Raw genomic sequence first — 23,005 nt, 5'->3', positions numbered from 1 at the left:
GTTTCAGTACAAGTAAAGTTTTGAAATGATGTTTTATCTGATTTCTGATAATTTGGTAGTTTTCTGAAACTGTGTATTTTGACTATGTTTGAGATTTCTGTCGACTATACAATATTTTAAGTATTCTCTTCATTTGAGCTAATCGTGCTTGTTTATTTCAATGCATTAATGAGATGTATATGAATGTGGATATATGATTGAATCTACTAGTATTATATTACTGAAAGACAAGTAAAGACTGGTTGAACCGTTGGTTGGAGATTGACCTGTACAGGATGGTGGGCTGACGGACTTTCCTTTAAAAAGGGTTTGGTGTTATCATCTATCGATCACGTGATTACTGATGGGAGTTATAAGGAGATTATTGTGCCGACGGGCAAGGGTGACGACTCTATTTACTGAGCCAACAGATTATTAACATCGATGCTAACCTTGAAAAACGCCTTAATAGCCAGTGATTGTACTTGTTAAGTAAGATTACTGTACTGGAATGCATGTGTGAAGTATTGTTCTTATGATTTCTTTATGGATTTACCGATATTAAATGGATTTATTGATATTGAATTTATTCATTGATATTGAATTGATTCATTGATATTAAATGGATTTATTAACGGATTTACGAGTTTACTGTCACTGCACGATTTCATTGATATTGCATATTGTTTACGTCATTGGATCGTTATTGATACTAATACGGATATTTATATCATGACTTCATTGATACACCGAATACTAACTGATACAAGTGATACACTGATAAGACTGATAACATGTGATTCACCGAACAAGTGATATAGAATAACTGTATTGCATGTGATACACCGAGCACGTGATATAGAATATGCTTTTATCATATTGCTGTGATTTCAACTATTTTTATCGATATATTGATTTGATTGTTTTATGTGATTCCATACTGATTGATATTATTGACCGGAATTGATTTTTTTATTTAATGATCTGATTGATTCTATTGATATGATTGGTACGATATTGATTTGACTAATATTTTAGATACGACGATTTCTCTATTGAATTAACTGATGGTAAAGATGTGATGGATTGTTTTAAGAATTGATATATGGACTGATTTATAGATTTTTCTATTGTTTATTGATTTTCCTACTGATGATTTTGAATTCTACTAATTATGCATTGATTATTGTTTATGTACTGATTTTCGTATCTGCATCGATTCAATGATCATGTGAAAGCGACTGATATTGATTCGATTGTTTGACATGCATATTACTTCCGTACCATGCTTTGATTTCAGTTGTAGGTATTTGGTGACCTGCTGGGCTTTTAAGCTCATTATATGTGGTTAATTGATTTCAGGTGCAGAGCCTCCCGCCTAAAGCTTCCTTCAGACACTAGTATAGTATTTCATCGTTTTTTGTTCATGTATTGTTTTGTAGCCCGAACGGCTATTGTATATGTTCTTTTAGACGTCACTTTTGGATTGTAAATATGGAATGTCGTAATTTGAATTATATTTTTTTATTATATTCGTTTTCTTTAATGCAATTATCATTTCTGGATGTTTGTATTGATCTGAGCAAGAAGAAAGAATATCGATAAATCCTTTCACTATAGATGTATGGGACGTCACAGCTCTCCAACCGGTACACCCACCCATGGGCATCCTCTTCAAATATCGACATCATCAACTTCCTTACCCTAGCATCTCCACTCCAATTTCCTCTCTCTCCAACGATTCTCCTCGTGTATCAAGGGTGGGAATCCCACATTATTCCCTCCTCCTTGCATGATCTAATCCCCATGACTTGGCTCGACCCCCTCCATCTCGAGTCGCCCATTCCCCTTACTCGAAATGCCTCCCATAGTGGTTGGTCACCCTACCATCTCCACCCACAAATTTCCTCATTGTTGTCCCCCCATTCGGAAACCAATCTACCCCTTATTAGAGCCCTATGTGGTGGCTCTTGATGAAAGAAATTCTCCTCGTTAAACTCCTCTTGTCCGATTTCTTTTCCCATAGATTCAGCCTAGAGAATCCAGGTCAAATCTTGGTTAGGGTTAGCAATCTGAACCGCAAGTAGAGTTTGAATTGCATCTCCATAAGCTTCCTCATCATCTCCTTTGACCCTTCAAATCGACTCTCCATCTGATTCTCCATGGCTGAAAACCTTCCTTCGATAGTTGAGAACTTCTAATACATCCCGGATTTTATTGGCTCTACTTCTCCTTCGAACGCATCCACCTTCTTTGTTGTCATCTCTCTAAAACCTTGCTCTGATACCAATTTGATGTGACTTGGAAGCAAAAACAGCAAATTAGATAAAAAAGAAATTGCAAGAACACAAGTATGGGACTGATTTTTTATTGTCTCATCAACAAATAATGAAAGATATAATTAATTTATTCTTCGAAAGGTAGATCAGCTCTCCCAAAAGCCCTAGGCGCCACTAAGAACAATTCCAAAGAAAAACTACTGCAAATGCAATCACATTATGAAAATAAAATCACCCAATTAGCCTTAATATAAAACTTCCTACTTCAATCTCAAATCTGAATTCAAATCAATCATCTTTCCCTACATAAACCTTTCAAAATTCCCTCAAAACATCTTTCCCTAAATAAACATTTCTTAATTCCCTCCCAATCAAATCAATCTTCTTTCCCTAAATAAACATTTCATAATCTCCTACCAATCAAATCAGTCCTCTTTTCCTAAATAAATATTTTCTAATAAGTTATTTCTTAATTCCTCCTCCTTACCTAATGAATAATAGATCCCTTAGGCCCCAAAAAGGCTTATCATAGGGCTCATCAAAAATATATATATTTATAATACCCAATGCAACTTTTAAAATAAAATATTCTTCCCACAACAGCTTTACAACAACCACCCCATATAACATCAAAGTCTAGTCGACTTCTCACGTAGGCAACAATTATATGGATCAAGGTGAGACTGATAGGCCACTTCAAAGCTACATATGAAATTAATTGCAAAGTTACATCCCTCAATAAAGCCCTTCCAAGATGAAAAAGTTGTATTTTGATTTTAGCATAATTACCAAGACTCTTCCCATTAATTTATTTTCTCCCTTATTATCAAATTCCATTTGAGCATGATAATCTTCAAAGTCTTTCATCTTTAATTTAAAATTTTTTATTAAAAAAATTGAATATTTTTTACACTAATCCCAGCTAAATATAATGAACATAAGAAACATGCATTATCATGGCATTTTGTTTTTTGTGGTTTTTTTTTATTTGACATTTTGCTTTTAGGGTAATTACCAAGACACTGCCGTTGCCAGGTCTCAAGTCCTGGATGAGAAAAGTGGAGGGTTGCGTTAGGTAGTCGACAGCCAGTGTAAAACTTGTCGAACAATAATGACATGAATCCTTTAAGAAATTGTGTTAATGTTAGGGCGTCCCCTGGAAGTGACGCGCTGTATGGCCTGAATACAGTGACAAGTGTGCAAGGGCCGCTGCACCGGCGCCCGGGTGCAGTGTTAAATAGGCAAGGGTTCCCACATCAAGGACGGATGTGGGCAAAGAAGCTAGTCCATGAAACTAAAATTAGGATAGGAACTTGGAATATAGGTTCCCTTACATCCTAAAAACAAAACTTCACATTTTTTAGGATAATTGCCAAAACTCTTCCCATTAATTTACTTTTTCCCTTATTATCAAATGCCACTTGAGGATGATATCATCAAAATCTATTGTCTTCAATTTAATTTTTTTTATTAGTAAAATTAAATAATTTTGGCATAATACCTGGCTGAACATAATAAACATCATAAATATGCTTAAATATTGTATTTAGCAACCTACCCAAGTTTTAGGCATTATATGGCAAGGACTGTAGGAGAAATCATGCTCTTAGGATTCATTAGGTTTATGGATTTGTCTTTCATTCCATCACTCGTAATAATATTAACTGATTTCATTAATAAATGGTGCTAGAAAATGCCATCAAATAAGCATTAGCCAGAGGACTACATGTCGTCTCTCTAATTCGACAAAGCATCACTATTAACCACTGCTTCTGAAGAAACCTTATGAGGGTTATTAAACAAGTGAGCTTAATCAATTAGCCAAGGTGAAATGTCATTAAAGCAGGTTAACCTGCCACTTTCAAATTACATGATTGAATCGCAGCCAAATTTCTAGCTAATATATACCAACATCAATAACGGCATACCATAAGTGGTTGCAATTCTTATGCCTTATTCGCATTTACCATATTGCTGCTCATCATTAGAGCTTAGCAGGTTAAGCATGATAAATTGACAAAGATTTGATTTTTCTACAACAATAACATCAAATTTTTGTCCAGCTACATAAATCTTTTTTCTCCATTGTGTCCTATTAAGAGTCAAATTCTCATTTAAATCTAATAAAAAAAGATCATTTTTAATATTTTCTAACTGTCTTTTTAGTTCTACATCTATCTTTCTTAACATAAGCCAAATCTAATACATTCACTCTCCTAACCTGGTCATCGGAAGGCCGCCGTTTTATATGACCAAATCATCTAAGGCGACTCTCTCTAATCTTATGTGATTTTTCTAATGAAGATAAAATTAAAATCTGTGTGTAGTTTTTCTGCATTAAAAAAATAAGCACAAAAAACTGGAACAGCAGAAGTTCAAAAAAATATAAAACCCACAGTCAACATTTTAAAACCATTTATATCGTGCAGCAAGGCAGTGGAGTAAAATAGATTCCCTTACCTACCGGTTTGTTAGGAAAAATTGAGACAACAATAAACTCAACAACCATGTGCCCATGCAACCACAAAGGGAACTTCATCCCTTCAAATACAATCCCTACCTGCATTAAGGTAATATAAACTATAATATGTCACATATCATATAGACGAAAAAACAAAATATACAAGTATAGATGTACAGTAGTATGCAGAAAGGAATAAAGGAACAGAGGGTATTATTGGGTTTCTAAGAAATAGATTGTTGAACAGAGGACTATTGACAATGTTATGACATCAAAATATTATTTAAACCCAGACATTAAAGTAGTTTTTAATATCACAAAGAGGACCTCCATCCTCAAATCAGCCAAGCCACTTCTAAAGGCTGAAGCATTTTACGACCCTTCCTAGATATAGTTGTGGGCTTTGTTGAAGATCAAGAGGATAAGTAATATAAAGCTGCTCACTTTCGTCCATCTTCTATTTGGTGGAATCATTTCTGCAATTTCTTGCTCTTCAACAAACTCCTTGACAGACTTCAGCAACTGCTGGAGGATCGTTAAATTTTGCCCATCACTAGGTTGGCTACAATGGCAGTGGATTATTCTGTAGTATTTTTTTTCGCATGTTATCTGATGCGAACATCAGACGGTGGACGTTAATCAAAGGAAGAGATGAAGATCGACGGCCGAGATCCCTCCATTTTATCTTAATTTATTAATTATATTTTTTATTTAATTATGCATTTTCCGTTTTTACCCTTACTTAAGGGTCTTGTCTTATGTAAGCCCAATGGGCAAAGTTGTCTTTTTGTTTCTTTTAAGGCTTATATATAGAGTCTCTTGCTCTTGTATTAGACAATGATGAATTATTAATAAAAAAAATTTGTCTGCACTCTTGTTCTTTGGGAAGATGATGAGGACATCGCCAGCATTTTCGACGCCGGAGATCGACGGCCACGAGCATGACTTGTATTTTGTCATTTTATGTAGTAGCGTATTTTATTTTGATGTTCTTCCGTTTTTGCCCTTATGGGCCTTAGTCGCTTATGTAGCCCGGAAGGGCATTTGAGTCATTTCTTAATTTTTCATTTTGGCCTATTTATATGAGGCCTCATGCATTGTAATTTCAGTTTTTGATGAATGAAAATTTGCCTCTTAAGTTCTCTTTGTGAGTTCAACGATCTCTTAGTGAGTTCGCCGGAGAAAACTAGATCTCTTAGTGAGTTCTAGTTTTCTAATTATCTCATCTTGTGGAAATTCAAAGTGAATATATTCAAGGTTAGCAATTCTGTGGTGGCCCAAATCCCTAGATCTTGTTTTCTCTCCTCCTCCTTTCCCTGCATTTGTTTTCGTTTAGCCTTGGCCTGCTCAAACCTCCGGCCACTTTGGCTGCCACCCCGCCGGCCAAGCCTTTTTCTCCTGAAGTTTTCTCCCCTACCCAAATTCCCACCTGGACGTGGCTTGCTCTTCTCCAGCCAAAGCCATCCTCCAACGTCAGCCTTCTGGAGCTATTTCAGAATTTGGAATTTTGCTCTACCCTTGGCCTTCTCCACCTAAGTCGATCGTCTCCCCTCTTTGGGTTTCGAGCTACCTATCCACGAACGACGATCTAAGGGTCCTTCTTCCTCGGAGTGGCCTCGGTTCTAATGTGGAGACGCTTCTTCCGCTAAAGCCTAGATTAGTGAGCGTATGGGCTCTAAAGGTGAGAGTTCTCTTTATTAATTCGTGGATTCTTGTTTATTGTCGTAGCATACAATTAGTCTTTGTGTTTCCTTGAATTGTTTGGTTAATCAATGTCACTCTTCGTTGCCTAAACGAGTTAAAAACTAAGAGTTCCAAGGATCACTCTTTTATTATAAATGATAATTTTATTTTGGGTTATTAAGTTACAATTGATCTCTTTAATTTCATCAAGTAACTCCTCCATCGCATTTTGTTTCACATCAGAAGAACTTTGGTGCGATTCCTATGTGAGGGAAGCGTAATACCCACCAGCCGCAGGATGTGTCCGGACTCGTGGTTGAAGTCCCTAGGTGAGGGCATCGCATCACCCGTTAGTCGAAGGATGTGTCCGGGCTCACGGTTTATCTTCTTTCCCTATCTCCTTCCCTCTCTCTTTCTCTACCAGCCATCTTCTTCCATTATTCTCTCTCTAAATCCCCCACCCTCCTCCTTGATCTGGCTTTCTACCAATTAATTTCATATTTAATTCTCAATCCCAATTAATGCTTGATTCATATTCATTTAACTTAGACACCTCATCCTTCCCTCTCACTTGGTCGGCCCCTCTCTCCTGTCTACCCTAATAATTTCCTTCCTAATTAAAGGCCCGAATTAAGAAGATAATTCATTCCTCTCTTCCCTCCCTTCTTTTCTTGTTTGATTTTCAAATTCAAATCCATTAATTAAGGAAAATCTTAAATGGAATATTAGATCTTTAATTTTTATTACCCCCTCCCGTTCTACATCATTACCCTTCTCCAGCAATATATTCAGTTTCCTTCTCTAAAGATTGTGTTCATCTTTATTTCTTGTTGGGTACATCAGATATCTATGTTTGTTTTCGTCAATCGAAATTCTTGAGGGGTAGCTTCTTTAGCCATTTATATGGTTGAACTTTGTCGCTTCCCCTATTATCAGGATTGCCCCATTTTCCGATAGCAGGCAAGGGGTATAAATAGGAGTCAAAGGCAAAACACAATCAATTTTGTTTTGAATAAATTTTTTGTTTAATTAATAATCTCTTGTTCAAGTAAAAGGTTTCAAGTTATTCGGGAGAGATTATCTCCTAGCACAAACTTCAGGCTTACTTCTACTTTTGGTGCTTTTTTTTCTCTTTCTACTATTTATCTTGCCAATTTTAGTTATGTGATTGATTTGACTCAAATTCAATAAAATTTGATTTTCAACGTATGTGAGAATTTCAACTCATTGTGTAACGTGCAACTTTCTTGGTTCTAAATTTATTCATTATTTCTAGTAAAAGCATTGCCCCTTTCATTTGAAGTAATTTCCTTTATCATTTTGACATCATCGAAAGTAACAACTTGTTGTTAAGAACTCGATTTTGGTTCACACTTTTCAAGGTTTAAAATTAGGTAATCTTGTACATATGCACTTTCTTTTCATAAAGCTAAGAGTAAGCCTCAAGGCCTTTTAAGGTGTATGACTCAAAATAAAATCATTAAATATATTAAAACTATGAAAAATAAAGCTTTTAAGAGTAATAGTGTTCAATCATAACACAACGTCATAAAAAGTCATGCTCAATGATAAGCAAAAAGTTTAAGATAAACAAGTAAATATAAACAAAAAGTCTAAAAATAAATAAAAATGGCCAAAAATAAACTAGTTATATTTTATTACTCCGAATTCAAATGTTTCTCCCACTCCTATCACTTAAAGAGTCTTTATTAGAATCATCATCATGCATGATAGCTTTCTCACCTCCATCACCCTCACTTGTATTAAAAACCACCCAATATTTTTCATAATTTTCCATTTCAATAACCCTCAAAGTAGCTAATCAATAAAAATGCCTAAAGCCACTTTGCATGCACCTCTTTTTGATGCAAGCCTCAAGGCATATAGCTTATTGTACAACTTTCAACATGCATGCTTTCTACCGAAAGTGTCAAATTCATTAGAATTTCGACCAAAAGTGTATAAGTCATTATGAATACTCTTTAAATCATTTGAGTTGTTTTTCTTCAAAGAGATTGTGTCTATACAACAAATTTTTTTTTTTAATTAAGCATTTTTGTGTGGTTTACAAATTCTTAGAAAAAAAATTGATGGAACTTAATAAACATAAAACTTTAAATTCTCATCATATTTTTCTCCTTTAATCCTAATGTTATAACATATTCATCAGAAAATAAACTTGAGCATCCTTCTCACATGCATCACATCATATTATATCATCCATTAATCATATGCATAATTTGTAGAACATTTGTAAAAAAAATCTTATTTTTAATCATGATAATTAAAAGTTTACTAAAATTGTGAATTCGAGATATAAGGAAATAAAATTAGGTGATAATATAAGTATTCATCTAAAAAGTTTCATAAATGAATCCCTAAGAAATTAACTACTAGAAAAAATGGAACCATATAAATTCATATAAAGAACAAGGATAAAAGCTTATAATTTAGAAGTGCCAAAAAATTCTAGCATTAATCTATTTTTTGATGTTTTATTTAACTTTATAGCATGAGCCAATAGTCAATGCCTTGAGTTATTCTCACTTTTCACCTCTTCCTGCAAGATTTACATCCAAACGTGATGTAGACAAAGGGGGGGTCAACACAAGTCCAAAATAAATCATATTTTGGCTTCCCTTGAGTCTAGTAGTTTTTCATATTTGAGCTAAACTTTTAGTTCATTTATGAGCTGAACTTTAGTTCATTTCTTGAACTAAGGGTTAGCTCATTATGAGCTAACATTTTAATTCATATTTATCTTTATTTAAATGCACTTTTTATTATAGTTTTAATGTCTTAAAAAGTTGTCTCTTGGATTTCCAAAATATGGCTTTTGGGAATCCAAGATAGTTGTTTAGTATTCCCATGTGTGGCTCCTTGAATTCCACCATGGGAAGTTGAATTTTGTGTATGCCTCTTGGGAACTCACGGCTGGCTCCTTCTTCCGTGCGGTTCCTTCATTTCCCGCGGCTGTGGCTCTCGGTCCGTGCGGTTCCCTTCGTCTCCCGTGGCTGTCTCCTTGGTTCCTGGTTTGGGTGTAAACCGAGAGCTTGGGGGGAAGTTTTCTATGTGTTTTAAATGCTTTAAATTAAGTGTTTGTGTCCTTTTGTATTCCCCTTTCATACCTATAAATATGGGGGGCTTTGTAATGTTTTGAATAGTTGAATGATATTTGATTTTTGGAAAAAATCAGTTAACCTGCGGGTTGCTCGAAAATCCTGCGGGCTCTTTCCACCCTTTCTTCTCGGGCTTCTAATCTCTTCGTCTCTCCGCAAGTGCCACTCCACTTGTATACTTCTTCTCAAAGTGCAGCAACTTTAGGGTGTCTGTCGTGTTGTTTGATTTTATTTGAAATATAAGAGTTTGTTCTTCCCTATTATTGTTGTTGTTCGTCCATTTTCTCGTCTCTTTCTCAAGTTCGTCCGTAGAAGTCCGTCGTGTCTTTTGTTAAGCAAAAAATATAGGCTCCCTGTATCTTTTGCCCGCATCAAAACGTTATTTGTATATTACCCAATCAGTCATACCCACCTTATTCGTAAAGTTATTTTTTGAGAAGAAATCCATTTGTGTGCTGTACTTTGTGTGATGGAAAAATAGATTCATATATAAGACACATGAATATTTCTATAGGGAACCCAAGAGATACGCCTAGATCTATTGAAAGAAAAACAATTAAACAATCTATCAAAATCAAATGTTTCCAAGTTGGGTAGAATTAATCAGAGCGGCGCCAATTCCTCTGGCTTTTGTTTGGTGGAATACAATAACAATAACATCAAGTCTTTATCCCACTACGTAGGGTCAGCTATATGAATTTTTTTCTCCATTACATCTTGTTAAGAGTCAAATTCTCATTTAAATCTAATAAAAATGTCATTTCTAATATTTTCTAACCAAGTCTTTTTAAGCCTACCTCTACCTTTCTTAATATTAGCCAAATCTAATACATCTACTCTGTTGAATGGATCATCAATAGGCCAACGTTTTATGTGACCAAATCATCTAAGGCAACTCTCTCTAATCTTATTTATCACTAGAGCTACTCTAACATTTTCACATATATGCTTGTTTCACATTTTGTCTCTCAGAGTAAAGTCACTCATCCACCTGAGCATTCTCGTCTCTATAAAACTTAACTTAATTTTATGCTTCTCTTTTAATGGCCGACATTCTACGCCATAAAGAATTACAGGTCTCACCACCATCTCATAGAATTTTCCCTTAAGTTTGAGGAGTACTTTTCCATAACACAACACGCCTTATGCATTCCTCCACTTCAACCATCCAACTTGAACTCTACTAATAATATGCCATCCATTTCACCATCACTCTGGACCAATAGATCTGAGATATCTAAAACATGTACTCTTATTAATGACTTAATCGCCCAAAGTCACAATCCCCCGCTAGATATAATACTACTAAAATTACACTCCATGTATTCGATTTTAGATCTACTCAAACGAAAATCTTTGGATTCTAAGATTGACCTCCATAATTCAAGTTTGTCTTCAACCCCCTCTCTAGTCTTATCAACAAAAAAAATATTAGCAAAAAGCATACACCAAAGTACATCCTCTTGCAAATTTCTAGTAAGAAAATTCATGATTAAAGCAAAAATATATGGGATTAAAGTTGATCCTTGATGTAATCCAACTGAAATAGGAAAATACTTGGTCAAACCACCTTATGTTTGAACATAAGTAACAGCTCCTGCATGCATATCCTTAATAACTTGAATATAAACATTATTAACCCCTTCCTATTCTAGAACTCTCCATAGCATTTCTCTTGGAACTTTATAATAAGCTTTATCTTAATCAATAAATATCATATGTAGATACTCCTTATTCTCTCTATACTTCTACATTAAACTTCTCAATAAATATATAGCTTTCGCAGTATACCTACCCAGCATGAATCCAAATTGATTTTGAGAAACATTAGTATCACATCAAAACCTATATTCAATAACTCTCTCCCATTGTTTTAATGTATGACAAATTAACTTAATTCTTCTATAATTCGCACACTCTTGTGTATCACCTTTATTCTTAAAAATAAGAATCAACACATTTCTTCTTCACTCATCTGACATCTTTTTAGTCTTTAAAATAATATTGAAAAGTTTTGTAAGTCAAAAAATTCCTTTATCTCTTAAGCATTTCCACATCTCTATTATAATATCATCAAGTTCAGCAACTTTTCCACACTTTATTTTCTTTAAAGCATCTCTAACTTAGGTTTTATTAATATGGCATTAAAAATAAAAATCTATATTTTCATTTAGGGTGCTAAGGTTACTAAAGTCAATTGTATTCTCATAATCTTCATTGAAAAACTTATCAAAATATTTCATTCATCTTTGTTGAATATCCTCTTCTAATAAAAATATTTTTTTATCTTCATCTTAATGCACTTCACTTGAACTAAATCCTTACTTCTCTTATATCTTTGATTGGCTAACTTATACATATATCTTTCATCATCTTTAGTATATAATTTATTATATAAATAATTAAAAGCTAAATTCTTTGCATCGCAAATTGCTTTCTTAGACTACTTACATGTCTCTTTATATATTCCTCAATTTTTCAAATTTTTTACATCTAAACTAATTTTTATAATAAAGCTTCTTATTTTTTATCTGATTTTGCATATTTTGATTCAACCAATAACTATTTTTACTATTAGGAGATTTTCCTTTTGATATTTCAAGCAAATCCTTTGCAATATTTGTAATATCATTAGTTATTTTTCTCACATAACATTAGTTTTTTCATGTACAGTCAAAATCTTAAGATCCTAAATCTTACTCTCACAAATATTTATGTTATCATTCTTTAAATGCCCCATCTAATCCTAAGGCAATATTTTCCTTTATTTTTCATATTCTGCTCATTTATCTTAAAATTCAAAACTAATAAGCAATGTTGGGAATAAAAACTTTCACTCGAAATAACTTTACAATCTTTGCAATCTACAACAACAACATTAAGTCTTTGTCCCACTATGTGGGGTCGGCTACATGAATCCTTTTTCGCCATTGTGTCCTGTTAAAAGTCAAATTCTCATTTAAATCTAATAAGGAAATATCATTTCTAAAATTTTCTAACCAAGTCTTTTTAGGTCTACATATACCTATCTTAACATAAGACAAATCTAAAACCTCAACTTTCCTAACCGAGCCATCGGAAGGCCTCTGTTTAATGTGGCCAAACCAACTAAGTCGACTCTCTCTAATCTTATCTTCCACTGGAGCTACTCCAACCTTTTCATATATATGTTCATTTCGTATCCTATCTCTAAGGGTAAAGCCACTCATCCACATAAGCATCCTCATCTCTGAAACACTTAACTTAGCATTATGCTTCTCTTTTAATGGCCAACATTCGGCACCATAAAGCATTGTAGGTCTCACTACCATCTTATATAATTTTCCCTTAAGTTTGAGGGAGAAATTTCTATTGCACAACAAGCCCTATACATTTCTCCGCTTCAACCATCCAACTTGAATTTTGTTGATAATATCCCCATCTATTTCACCACCACTCTGAACAATAGATCTAAGATATCTAAAATGTGTACTCTTATTAATGACTTAATCTCCCAAAGTCATAATTCCCTCACTATATCTATTGCTACTAAAATTACACTCTATATATTCAATTTTAGATCTACTCAAGCGAAAACCTTTGGACTCTAAAGTTGACCTCTATAATTCAAGTTTACCTTCAACTCCCTCTTTAATCTTATCAACAAGAAGAATATCATTAGCAAAAAGCATACACCAAGGTACATCCTCATGCAAATGTCTAGTGAGAACATCCATGACTAAAGCAAAAAGATATGGGTTTAAGGCTGATCCTTTATGTAATCCAACCAAAATAGGAAAATACTTGGTCAAACCACCTTGAGTTTGAACACAAGTAATAGCGCTTGTATACATATCTTTAATGATTTGAATATAAGCATTATTAACTCCTTTCTTTTCAAGAACTCTCCATAACACTTCTCTTGGAACTTTATCATATGCTTTCTCTAAATCAATAAATATCATATGTAGATCCTCCTTATTCTCTCTATATTTTTCCATCAAACCTCTCAATAAATGATCTATTTTTTCTTATAAGAAAATAATCAATTTGAGTTTTATTATATTCATTCTTATAACTTATAAGTGATAAGATGCTCATTTTTTCTTAAATAAGATCTTAGCAATTATAAAATCATAAGTTAGAAAAAAATTTAATATGGTCCTACCACCTTTATTAGTTGCTCCAAACTCATAACCACTATGAATACTTTAAAATCTTCTACCTCTCTACCAACATGTCTATTTAAATCTCTTCCAATAAAAACTTTTTCTTCAATAGGTGTCTTTTGTATTAATTTTTTCAAGTCATTTCAAAATTTTAATTTTGAACACATTCAAACATATTTAAGGAGCATAATCTCTTATAATATTAATAATCTTAACATCAATCACAATCTTTAAAATTATAATTTCATCTTCAATTCTATTAATTTTTACAACATTATCATTCAAACTCTTATATATAATCACACCAAAATCATTTCTAATATGACTCTTACCTGAATATCATATAGTTTAAATACTAATCAATCTACTTAGTCTTCTCTCCAACTGGTTTAGTTTCTTGAATGCATAGAATATTTATCTTCTTATAAATTATAATATCTATTAATTCTATTAATTTGCCTGTAAGAGATTTTATATTCCAAGTTTATATCAAAATTTTAATTTCATGGACTAGTTTATTTGCTCACATCCGTTCATGATGTGGGAACCTTTGCTTATTTAACATTGTACCTATGCGCCGATGCAGCGACCCTTGCACACTTCTCATTGTATTCAGGTCGTACAGTGCGGCGCTTCCAAGCAATGTCATATCATCAACACAATGTATTAATACTTACCACAATTTTCTACTCTACACAATGGCACTTTGTTCATAGACTTATAGCCTACTGTAATCTTTTTGTTATATTATGACCTAGTTGGCTTCTTTAGCGGTGGATTTTTTTGCTATCTTGTGGTCCTGAACTGCTAACCTTCTCTAGTAAACAGCAATTTTCCTTCTTTGGGCTTGGGTTCCTACATTATTTCTACCTGGCATTACCACAGTTTCTACAAAATTTGATATAGTCCACCTCAATCATAATTTTTGTTTGCGTTGTGGCTTCTTGACAGATTTTTTTCTTACAATCACTTCTTTTAACTGGAAATGAAGAAGTTCATAAATAGCAAGCACCTGTGACGATCAAATGCATATCAGACTACTCAACATTAGAAAGCTACTTGCAATACCTGCTTCAAAATAGCCTCCTCCGCAGCCTGTGAGTTGAGCTCCAAGATTTCCCAGTCATCTTCACTATTAGGTTCTATGTTAACCAGTGAAGCTTTGGACAGATTACCATTTGCTTTCACTTGCACTTTAGTTCCATTTGGCAGAGAAATACATTCAGCAACTTGCTGGCCAACCTGCGAAGCCATAACTCAAAATGATTCGCAACAAACGTGAAAGATTCAAAGCAACACCAAACCCATATTTCTAACTGTCTAGACTTTCGATTGTTATAAGCACGCTGCTGAAGAGCTTTTGTGATAAACACTAGCAACAATTTAATGAGTACCTCAATTGAGGAGGACTTTGAGGCAGAGCCCGACCATGCGACGCTCCAGGAGGCGCCGGAATACGATCGAAGCTCTATGGCAAGAACAGGGGGAAGGAACCCACCGCTCGTGGACTGTAGGGTATGTATTAGAGAAAGAGGGAGCGAAACGAAGCAGCTCTCGATGCCTCCAACCACCTTGACCTCAAGCTCCATCTGCACTTCCACTTCTGCTTCCTATCTTTCCGTGGCGTTCGACCTCAAGCGAGCAAATTAAAGAGAGACTTGGGGAATAGAACCGTCGTCACCTTGCAGCGGAGGGTCGCAGCGGCGGAGGGTTAGACAAGAGAATTCGGGAAAGCACGACACCCCGGCCACTCGCAAAGAGTAAATTTGTGGGAAGGAAATTTGCCTACATACTATTTTATATCATTTTATTTACTTATCTAATATCTAAAATTTTAACATTATATTTATCATCTTATATTATTTTATTACTAAATACGTCATTAATATTTTCTTCCTATCACTTATATATTTCATTTCTAATACTTATATTTGACATAAAAATAAATTATAGGTGTATATAATATTAAAATTTTAGATGTTAAATATGTAAATTGAATAGTATAGGGTGATATGTATGTAAATCTCCCTTGCAGAAGTGGAAAGCATTCCGAGGATTTTGAAATTTGTTATTTGGTTGAAGGGGAAAAAAAAGAATGTTGATTAAAATTTTATTAATTTATTTTTCTTCTCAGGGTTATGTGGTCCGAATAAAATGAGTATAAAATTTTTTTAATGTAGTAATTTAGATATTATTGTTGTTTGATTTAAAGTTAAAAAAATATAGAATAAAATGTTGAAGTATTTGAAATTTACTTTCTAGTTTAATTTAAGTATATTTGAACATCGTCAAATTTGATCGAGTTCTAAATATCATGGCTTTTAAAAGCGGATCGGACCGGTCTGTTCAACCAGTTGAACAGCGAACCGGCTGGCCGGCCGGATACAGTTCAAGTTATAACCAATTTTGAAGAAAATTAGTATTGAACCGCTTGAACCGGCGGTTCACCACAGTAAATATCCGGACGGTTTGCTACATTAAATATTTGACGATTGAGATTAAGCGATCTGCGACATGAGGAGGTTATACGAAGTCAGAAAAAAAAAAAAAACTTATCTCATTTGTTTGTATCGCGGCTATCTCCTCGCGGCCCTCACATATTAGCATGATCTTCGGCAGTTCAGCGTATTTATTCCCGTCTTTGATGTATTTTATAGTTCAATAAGCAAAACCGCCTACTAGTTTTTGAAGCCAGTCATTCTGGTTTGTTTCAAAATGATTTTTTGTAACCAGGTACATAAATGTAGTCTTTAATTTTTATAGTTTTCTTGTATGCATATTTTTTAAATTTCATTTTCTTTATGTTGCATGTGGATTGTATTTCGGATTTTTGGATGTTTGCATTATCTTATGGATTTTTGGATTTTTGCATTATCCTATGAGACAAGTCGTCTGTGGATTGTATTTTGGATGTTTGGATTTTTGAATTTTTGCATTATTTTATGAAACAAGTTATCTTATGAGACAATTCATCTATTATGATGTAGGAGGATGATTTTTGCATATTATGACACAATTTGTGTACTCATTATAGGAGGAAGTTGAACAATTAAGTGAATGACATGAATAAGGGAGTTTATGATTGGGAATTTTGCATGAGGGTTAATGACCGATCAAGCTTGGTTTGGGTTATTACACCCACTGGATAATTATACATGCCCTAACAACCAAAATAGTTTTTCTTTATTCTCTCATGCTAGTTGGATATTAAATTGATGATGGATTGATAGATAATCTTTCATTTACCATTATTTTATAAGATTGTATGCCATAAATGGCTAAATGTTATTGTTCCATTGATTAAGTCAAAGAGAATATGAGAGTTATGTTAGTAGGAGCCTTAGTAAAGCTAGGCAAGGAGATCACCAATGGATATAGATTAAGTATTTGGAAAGTATCTAACTTTAACACTTTATGTCTACCTCAAATGATGTACATTTAACCCATCTTTAGTAGCACTTTCTTGTGTGGTTAATGTGTTCCTCTTTTTTCTAGTCACAATCAATAGCAACCATAGTAAGTTCTTCAACAAACTTTTTTATGTTGAGATTTGAATGGTATGAGTAAATGCATAATTTGAAATAATGCTATGAATAAATGCATAATTGGTTGTCCTTATTCTCTTGCAATTAGCATTGATTTTAGCTAATATTTGTAAATGGTTATGAATAACTTTTAATATAATTAGTTTATTATTGAGTTCTTGAACTTTGTTTCACTGCCTTATATCACTTGTATACAAATTTTGCTTATATCATAATGTATATGGAAAAACTAATTTTTCACTCAAGTTATTTGAATTTTCTTTCCACTTATATAATAATGATATCTAAGTTTGGAACTGTAATCTAATTAAATGTGCTTTCCTTTAACATTTAAAATCATCTCAATTATATTATAGGTTTCGAACATGCTTTCTTTGGGGAATTCATCTCTAGTACTTAAAGGTTGGAGACTTTAGGCAGTGATGGAAGTTCAAGTGATATAAAATTTCTGCTCTACAAATTGTTGCTACGACGAATTGAGGTATGCATTCGTGTCGTTTCAGTTTTGTAATTTTTTAAATTGCATAGTTTTCTACCTCGCATAGTTTTCTATATTATAGTTTTCTACATGGTAGTTTTCTACCTTACATTCAGTTATATACTTCTATTAATTTTTCTACCTTGTAGTTGCATACTATCCTTTTAATTAACTATTGATGTTGTTTGAGGATTTGGGGGTTTTAAGTTATATGTATATTATTTTATTTAGTTAACCAAATTAGAATGAAAACACCTAGTAATCAGACTTCAGCAATGTCAGTTGTTGAAGAACAAACCACATCATTTAATCAGTCAGAAACAGCTAGTAATTTGATAATAAATTTTGAGTATATCATTTAAATAAAAGCAAAAAATAATGTTTTATTTTATATTTCTTATTTGTTGGTGAAGTTGACTTAGATAATGGAGGAGATGGAGGCGACATAATCAGGCTCAATCAATTGGATGTATTCGGGTTTGAATATTTTGGTGAAGTGAGACCTATTGACTCAACTTATTTGGTTATATTTGATGATGTTAATTTAGGATATCTCTGATTTTTTTTTTCTTATGAAATTATTGAAACTATTGAATTGAGAAAGTAAAATATAGTTAACTTCATCTCCATATCATGAATATATTTTCTTTTTGTTATCAGTTGGTATAAAGTATTCTTGCATCTTTCTATGATTGGTTGTGTCTTGAAGTGAAATATACTATTATAATTGGTTGTAGGTATATATGCTTAGAATAGAAGTCTATATGCAACATCATTATAACTATCACACTCATCGGTGATATAGGGTAATAATGCATATGAATATGATAGGGTCCATCCTTATGTTATGTATATCAGTATGCTTATACGATTATGTATCTATTTCTACGTATTTCATATTATATCAATGCAATCGGCTGAGCTTGTCTGACTTCATCGATGCTCGTTGAGAAAGCTACTGAACTCGCTTATGATGTTGAATATATATAAATAGACTTCAACCTTGATGAAGACTAAAAAGAAAATTTTCATGAAATATTCTTTTGTCGCCATGCATACCTGTTATCTTCTACATGGTTGCACTTTGAAAGTTATGCAAGCTCCCTCGGCTATGCCTATTCCCTTGGACCAACTAAGACTTGCAACATGATTTTGTGGCTTCTCTTGTGTTGACCATCATCAATAATGCACGCCATGATTTGCAAGACAAATATACATCATTAACTTTGACTTTCGAGATCAATGCCAAGATTTGCTAGACTTTTTAGTTTGTAGTTTCCCTATTTCGAATAAAAATGAACAAACAAATAATAAATGATATTTTGAATGCACCTCCGATGTCACATGGCTATTTCAATCTCCACAATGAAACATGTTATTTATTTTTTATATCTACTATATTATATCTACAATTTCTCGATAAAGGGAAAAAATCATCACTTGTAATAAATGATAAACACAAGTTGATTCATTTCATGATGAAGATCAAAACCTGCAATGAAAAGATTACAGAACACAAAGAACAGTGAATTCTGTATTAGAAAATCAAGAAAAACTGCTATACCCTGCTATACTCTTCACTCATATACCCCTCTCCTTCCTCTCCAGAAGTTCCCCAAACGGGACTAAAAGTAAAAAGGCAAAAACAGTACGGTTTAACTAACTAAAGTAACTAAGATAGTGGTCATGTGCTAAACGGCTAAACGAAATAAGAGAAAATGAGATAAAATGCTCCTCAGGATCACTGTAGCATAGATGCACCGCATCATTTCAATTGGTCAGATGCCGTGATTTTTTATTCCTCTACAGGGTTTCCATATAGATCTTTGGTATCTCTAGCAACTCCCCTTTTATTTATACGTGTGTTGGATCTTCACACAAAGATGAGTCATTAATCTCTCTTTATGACTACCAATATTCTAGAACTTAACAATTATCTTATTTTATTATGTATGCTATATCTTTGTATAAATTTAAGACATTAAATTCTCTTTTTATTATTGTAAATATTCTAAAAAGTAATTTATATATACTAGTTGAATTACACATGCACATCATGCAACTGATTAATTTTTAAAATTGAATAACATTAAAAAAATAAAATCTACAAAAATTAATATAAAATACACTTGAAGCTACTTTTTTTTAAGCTACACTAGTTCTTAAAATAAAAAAAAATATAAGATTATGAAGCACAAATGTGCTATAATCAAGTATAAATATAATAAAACTAAAAAAAATATATACATTACAAATAAAGCCTTTAAAAATAAAAGAATATTGTTAAAGCAAGAATTAGTAATTAATGGTTAATCAAGCTATAAACTCCATAATTATCAGCATAATTAACAAATGTGGTGGTTATTTTGTTGAATGGCATTTCAGTTTTAAAAGATAATATATATTTATAAATATTATAACAATGGAGAAGAATTTAAAAATATCTTTGAAATTTCTAATTGAGATGCTTCAACTTCTTAAGGCTATAATTATTCTCCAAAGAGGTTAAGGGATAGGTAAATCATTATAATTAGCATTAAAATAGTAAAGTGGTTTTTCTTTATCCGGAATTTCCACATAAAATTTCTAGAATTATATATAATATTTTGTTTATTTATTTATACACTAAATATTCGTATACAGTTAAAGTATATAGTTTTCTCATTATACGTGATACGTCCTCCAAAAATTATTTTGATCGGGCACAAATCTCGATGAAAAATCAAGCATAAATTTTAAAAAATTTAAATCCGGGATCATCTGAGCTCCGATTTCAGCAAACTTACAGTCAAACTGAGCGTCTCAGAAATACAAACCCAACGACACCAAATTCGACTAAATCTGAGCCTAAATGAGTCCAAATTAAGGACCCGAAGCGTTGTTTGAAGCTTCATACCACAGTTTGAGTTACCAAATGGTTTCCAAACATGACGAGCTTATAGTTGAATCGAGCGGCTTGACGAGACGAATCCAACGAGCCCAAGATCGCCAAATTCCAAAATCATTAAGACCTCCAAATGTTTGACGAACGGTACACGATTAAAAGATTCAATATCAGTCGTCCAGCCAACCACTCCATATTTACCCCTGATCTCTCACCTATTTACGGACCATGCCAAATCAGAAAATCTATAAATAGATCCCTCATTTCTCTTGAAAGGAGGTCCAAGCAAGAAGAGAAGAGAAGGAAGAAGCTCCTACTCGACCACCGCCGGAATTTCGCAAGACCACCGCCGGAATTTCACCGGATCACCGCCGGAGCTTGCCTTCGCTGGACCACCACCTGAGGCCCTCATGTTCATTACCTCAGGCCTCGAGTTTTGCCAGACCATTACACCGAAGTTATGCCAGTCCATCATCTGACACCCGGACTTCTGTCGTACAATTATTACTTGTAATCTGATCGCCCTTGGAGGCGAGTCAACCAATTGTAACAAACTCAAGTTCTAGTGAAATCATTTTCAACTGGGCCAGACCTCGTGTTTTTTTCCTTTTTTTCAGGATTTTTCACGTAAAAAATATTGTGTTATCTGTATGTGAGCTGAATACCCGTGCAACGCTAAGACGTAGTATTTTAACTCTATCGCCACATATATTCTAGCCCGCAACAATATGGTTGTAAATTTTTTAATCCGCAATTAAATTAAAATATATTAAAGATATCGGAAAAATAATATGCCGACGGATATTAATGAAGAATCCAGTGTGACGACGAAACATTAATAGGAATATGGAAATAATTTTCCACCTAAACGCTCAGGCCCGACCCGTCACTGGGCCCCACTCCACATTTACATACGTGTCGATTTTCTACTCGCTTCTTTCCATTCTCTTCGTTCGGACTTCGGAGTAGCGGCCTGGCCCGATCCGACTTACGTTATTTGGACTTTTCCATTTTTGGAAACGGAGGAATTTTTGTTTGTGTTGTTTGGTTCGTCAAATCACGTTCAATAACTCTTTTTTTTTATTTTTCTGAAAACTCCATTTTCTAAATCTAATATTTTTTAAAACTGTCTTTTACAAAATCACTAAAAAAATAAAAGCTAAAAAAAAACAAACGAAGCATTAAGTACTAAGGAACGGTACAACGCTGCTCGAAGCCTCGCAGCGTCGCAGGAGAGAGAAAAAGGGGCCGAGCTTCCTCCCCAGGGATCCATCCCCTTCGCTGTCCCGAACACCAAAAAGGAAAAGAACCCGGTAAGATCTCTCCCCCTAGGGTTCCAATTTTCCAACATCTTAGCTTTCAAATAATCAAACAACCAAATCAAATCGCCGGGTTTCTTCCCGCTCCCTCTCTGGGACTGATAACGAAACCTCCATGATTCCGATCCATGTAACCCTAACCTCTGTTCTACTGCAATTACGCAGTCATGGTCCTCATCTCCGAGATCTCCAAGGAAGGATGTACGAAACTGAAGCAAAGAGATGGAGTGGAGGACGGAGGTGGAGGGAGCGACGGCGGGATAGTTCTCGACTCGCAGAATGCTGTCGCCGAAGTGGCGGAGCTCTTGGTAGAAGGCGGCTCAGTACCGGGTGAGAATTCGCTTAAGGAAGCTGACATGTCTGCAGGGAAACCACCCTACAATGAGTATGCCCTTCGCGTGGCTTACATCATGCGCAGCTACTTACACACGCGGCCAGGCTCGGGTAGCGCCGATGTTGCTGCATCTGGGGAGGTATCAGCCGGCGGCGATCGGTGCCGAGCATTGATGGAGGTGGTGAAGAAGGAGACTGGGAGGTGGTTTGTGTCTACGGTTGTTTTGGAGCATGCGCACTCGCTTACCCCACCACCTGATCCTGCTGGCACTGTTGCTGGCAGCAGGCTGGTTCCAGCGGTTGGCATGGAATTCGATTCCATTTCGATGGCAAAAGCATTCTACTACACCTACAGTGAGAAGATGGGTTTCAAGGCCAGGACAGGCTCTGGTCGGCGTTCAAGGGGTAATCCAAGTCTGGTGATGCAGAGGTTTCTGTGCTCCAAGGGAAACTGCCCTCTCTCTGGAAATTCTGCTGGCCAAAGCATGGTAAAGAGGAAGAGAGGACCGTACAGAAAGATTACTTCCAATACCGGGAATGACGGCAATCTGGACAGCGCGGCTGAGGTATTTCTAGGTGAGACTTGTGCGGAAGAAGCAGGGGTTGCAGGTGATGAAATGCGTATTGAGGGTCAGAGTGGTCAGCCTGAGAAAATAGAAACCTTTCAAGAGAAGGATGGGATGACAAAGCCGTCAGTTTCAGACTCTGATTTGGGAAGTAATGTTGCTGCTGTGGGTATGGATGGACAGAAGCCACCCTTGGGTGGTATTCCGGCTC

The 23,005-nt window shown here is 34.5% G+C and overlaps 2 protein-coding genes across 4 annotated transcripts in view; one reads left to right on the top strand and one right to left on the bottom strand.

Moving 5' to 3' along the window:
• LOC110109464 (peroxisome biogenesis protein 1) overlaps window positions 1-15,402 on the bottom strand; it is a 63,896-nt gene extending 48,494 nt beyond the window's left edge. For 2 of the 3 annotated variants that reach the window (XM_028701188.1, XM_028701189.1), the window contains exons 1-3: window positions 15,064-15,402; window positions 14,738-14,911; window positions 4,719-4,818 (exon numbers count right to left, since the gene is read on the bottom strand). In XM_028701188.1, the coding sequence (XP_028557021.1) occupies window positions 4,719-4,818; window positions 14,738-14,911; window positions 15,064-15,258 (469 nt within the window). In that variant the 5' untranslated portion in view covers window positions 15,259-15,402. Of the gene's footprint in view, window positions 1-4,718; window positions 4,819-14,737; window positions 14,912-15,063 lie in introns of those variants that run through there. The other variant, XM_028701190.1, reaches the window with a different exon arrangement.
• A 6,373-nt stretch (window positions 15,403-21,775) lies between these two features.
• Window positions 21,776-23,005, top strand: part of LOC110107858 (protein FAR1-RELATED SEQUENCE 5) — a gene marked incomplete in the record, with an annotated part of 12,267 nt that continues 11,037 nt past the window's right edge. The window contains 2 exon segments of the mRNA XM_028701181.1: window positions 21,776-21,889; window positions 22,061-23,005. Coding sequence (XP_028557014.1) covers window positions 22,063-23,005 — 943 coding nt within the window.

The sequence above is a fragment of the Dendrobium catenatum genome, unplaced genomic scaffold, assembly GCF_001605985.2.
Source record: "Dendrobium catenatum unplaced genomic scaffold, ASM160598v2 fragScaff_scaffold_1644, whole genome shotgun sequence".
Taxonomy (NCBI): Eukaryota; Viridiplantae; Streptophyta; class Magnoliopsida; order Asparagales; family Orchidaceae; genus Dendrobium; species Dendrobium catenatum.
Note: the sequence above shows the minus strand (reverse complement) of the source record. Positions and strands in the feature narration are given on the sequence as shown.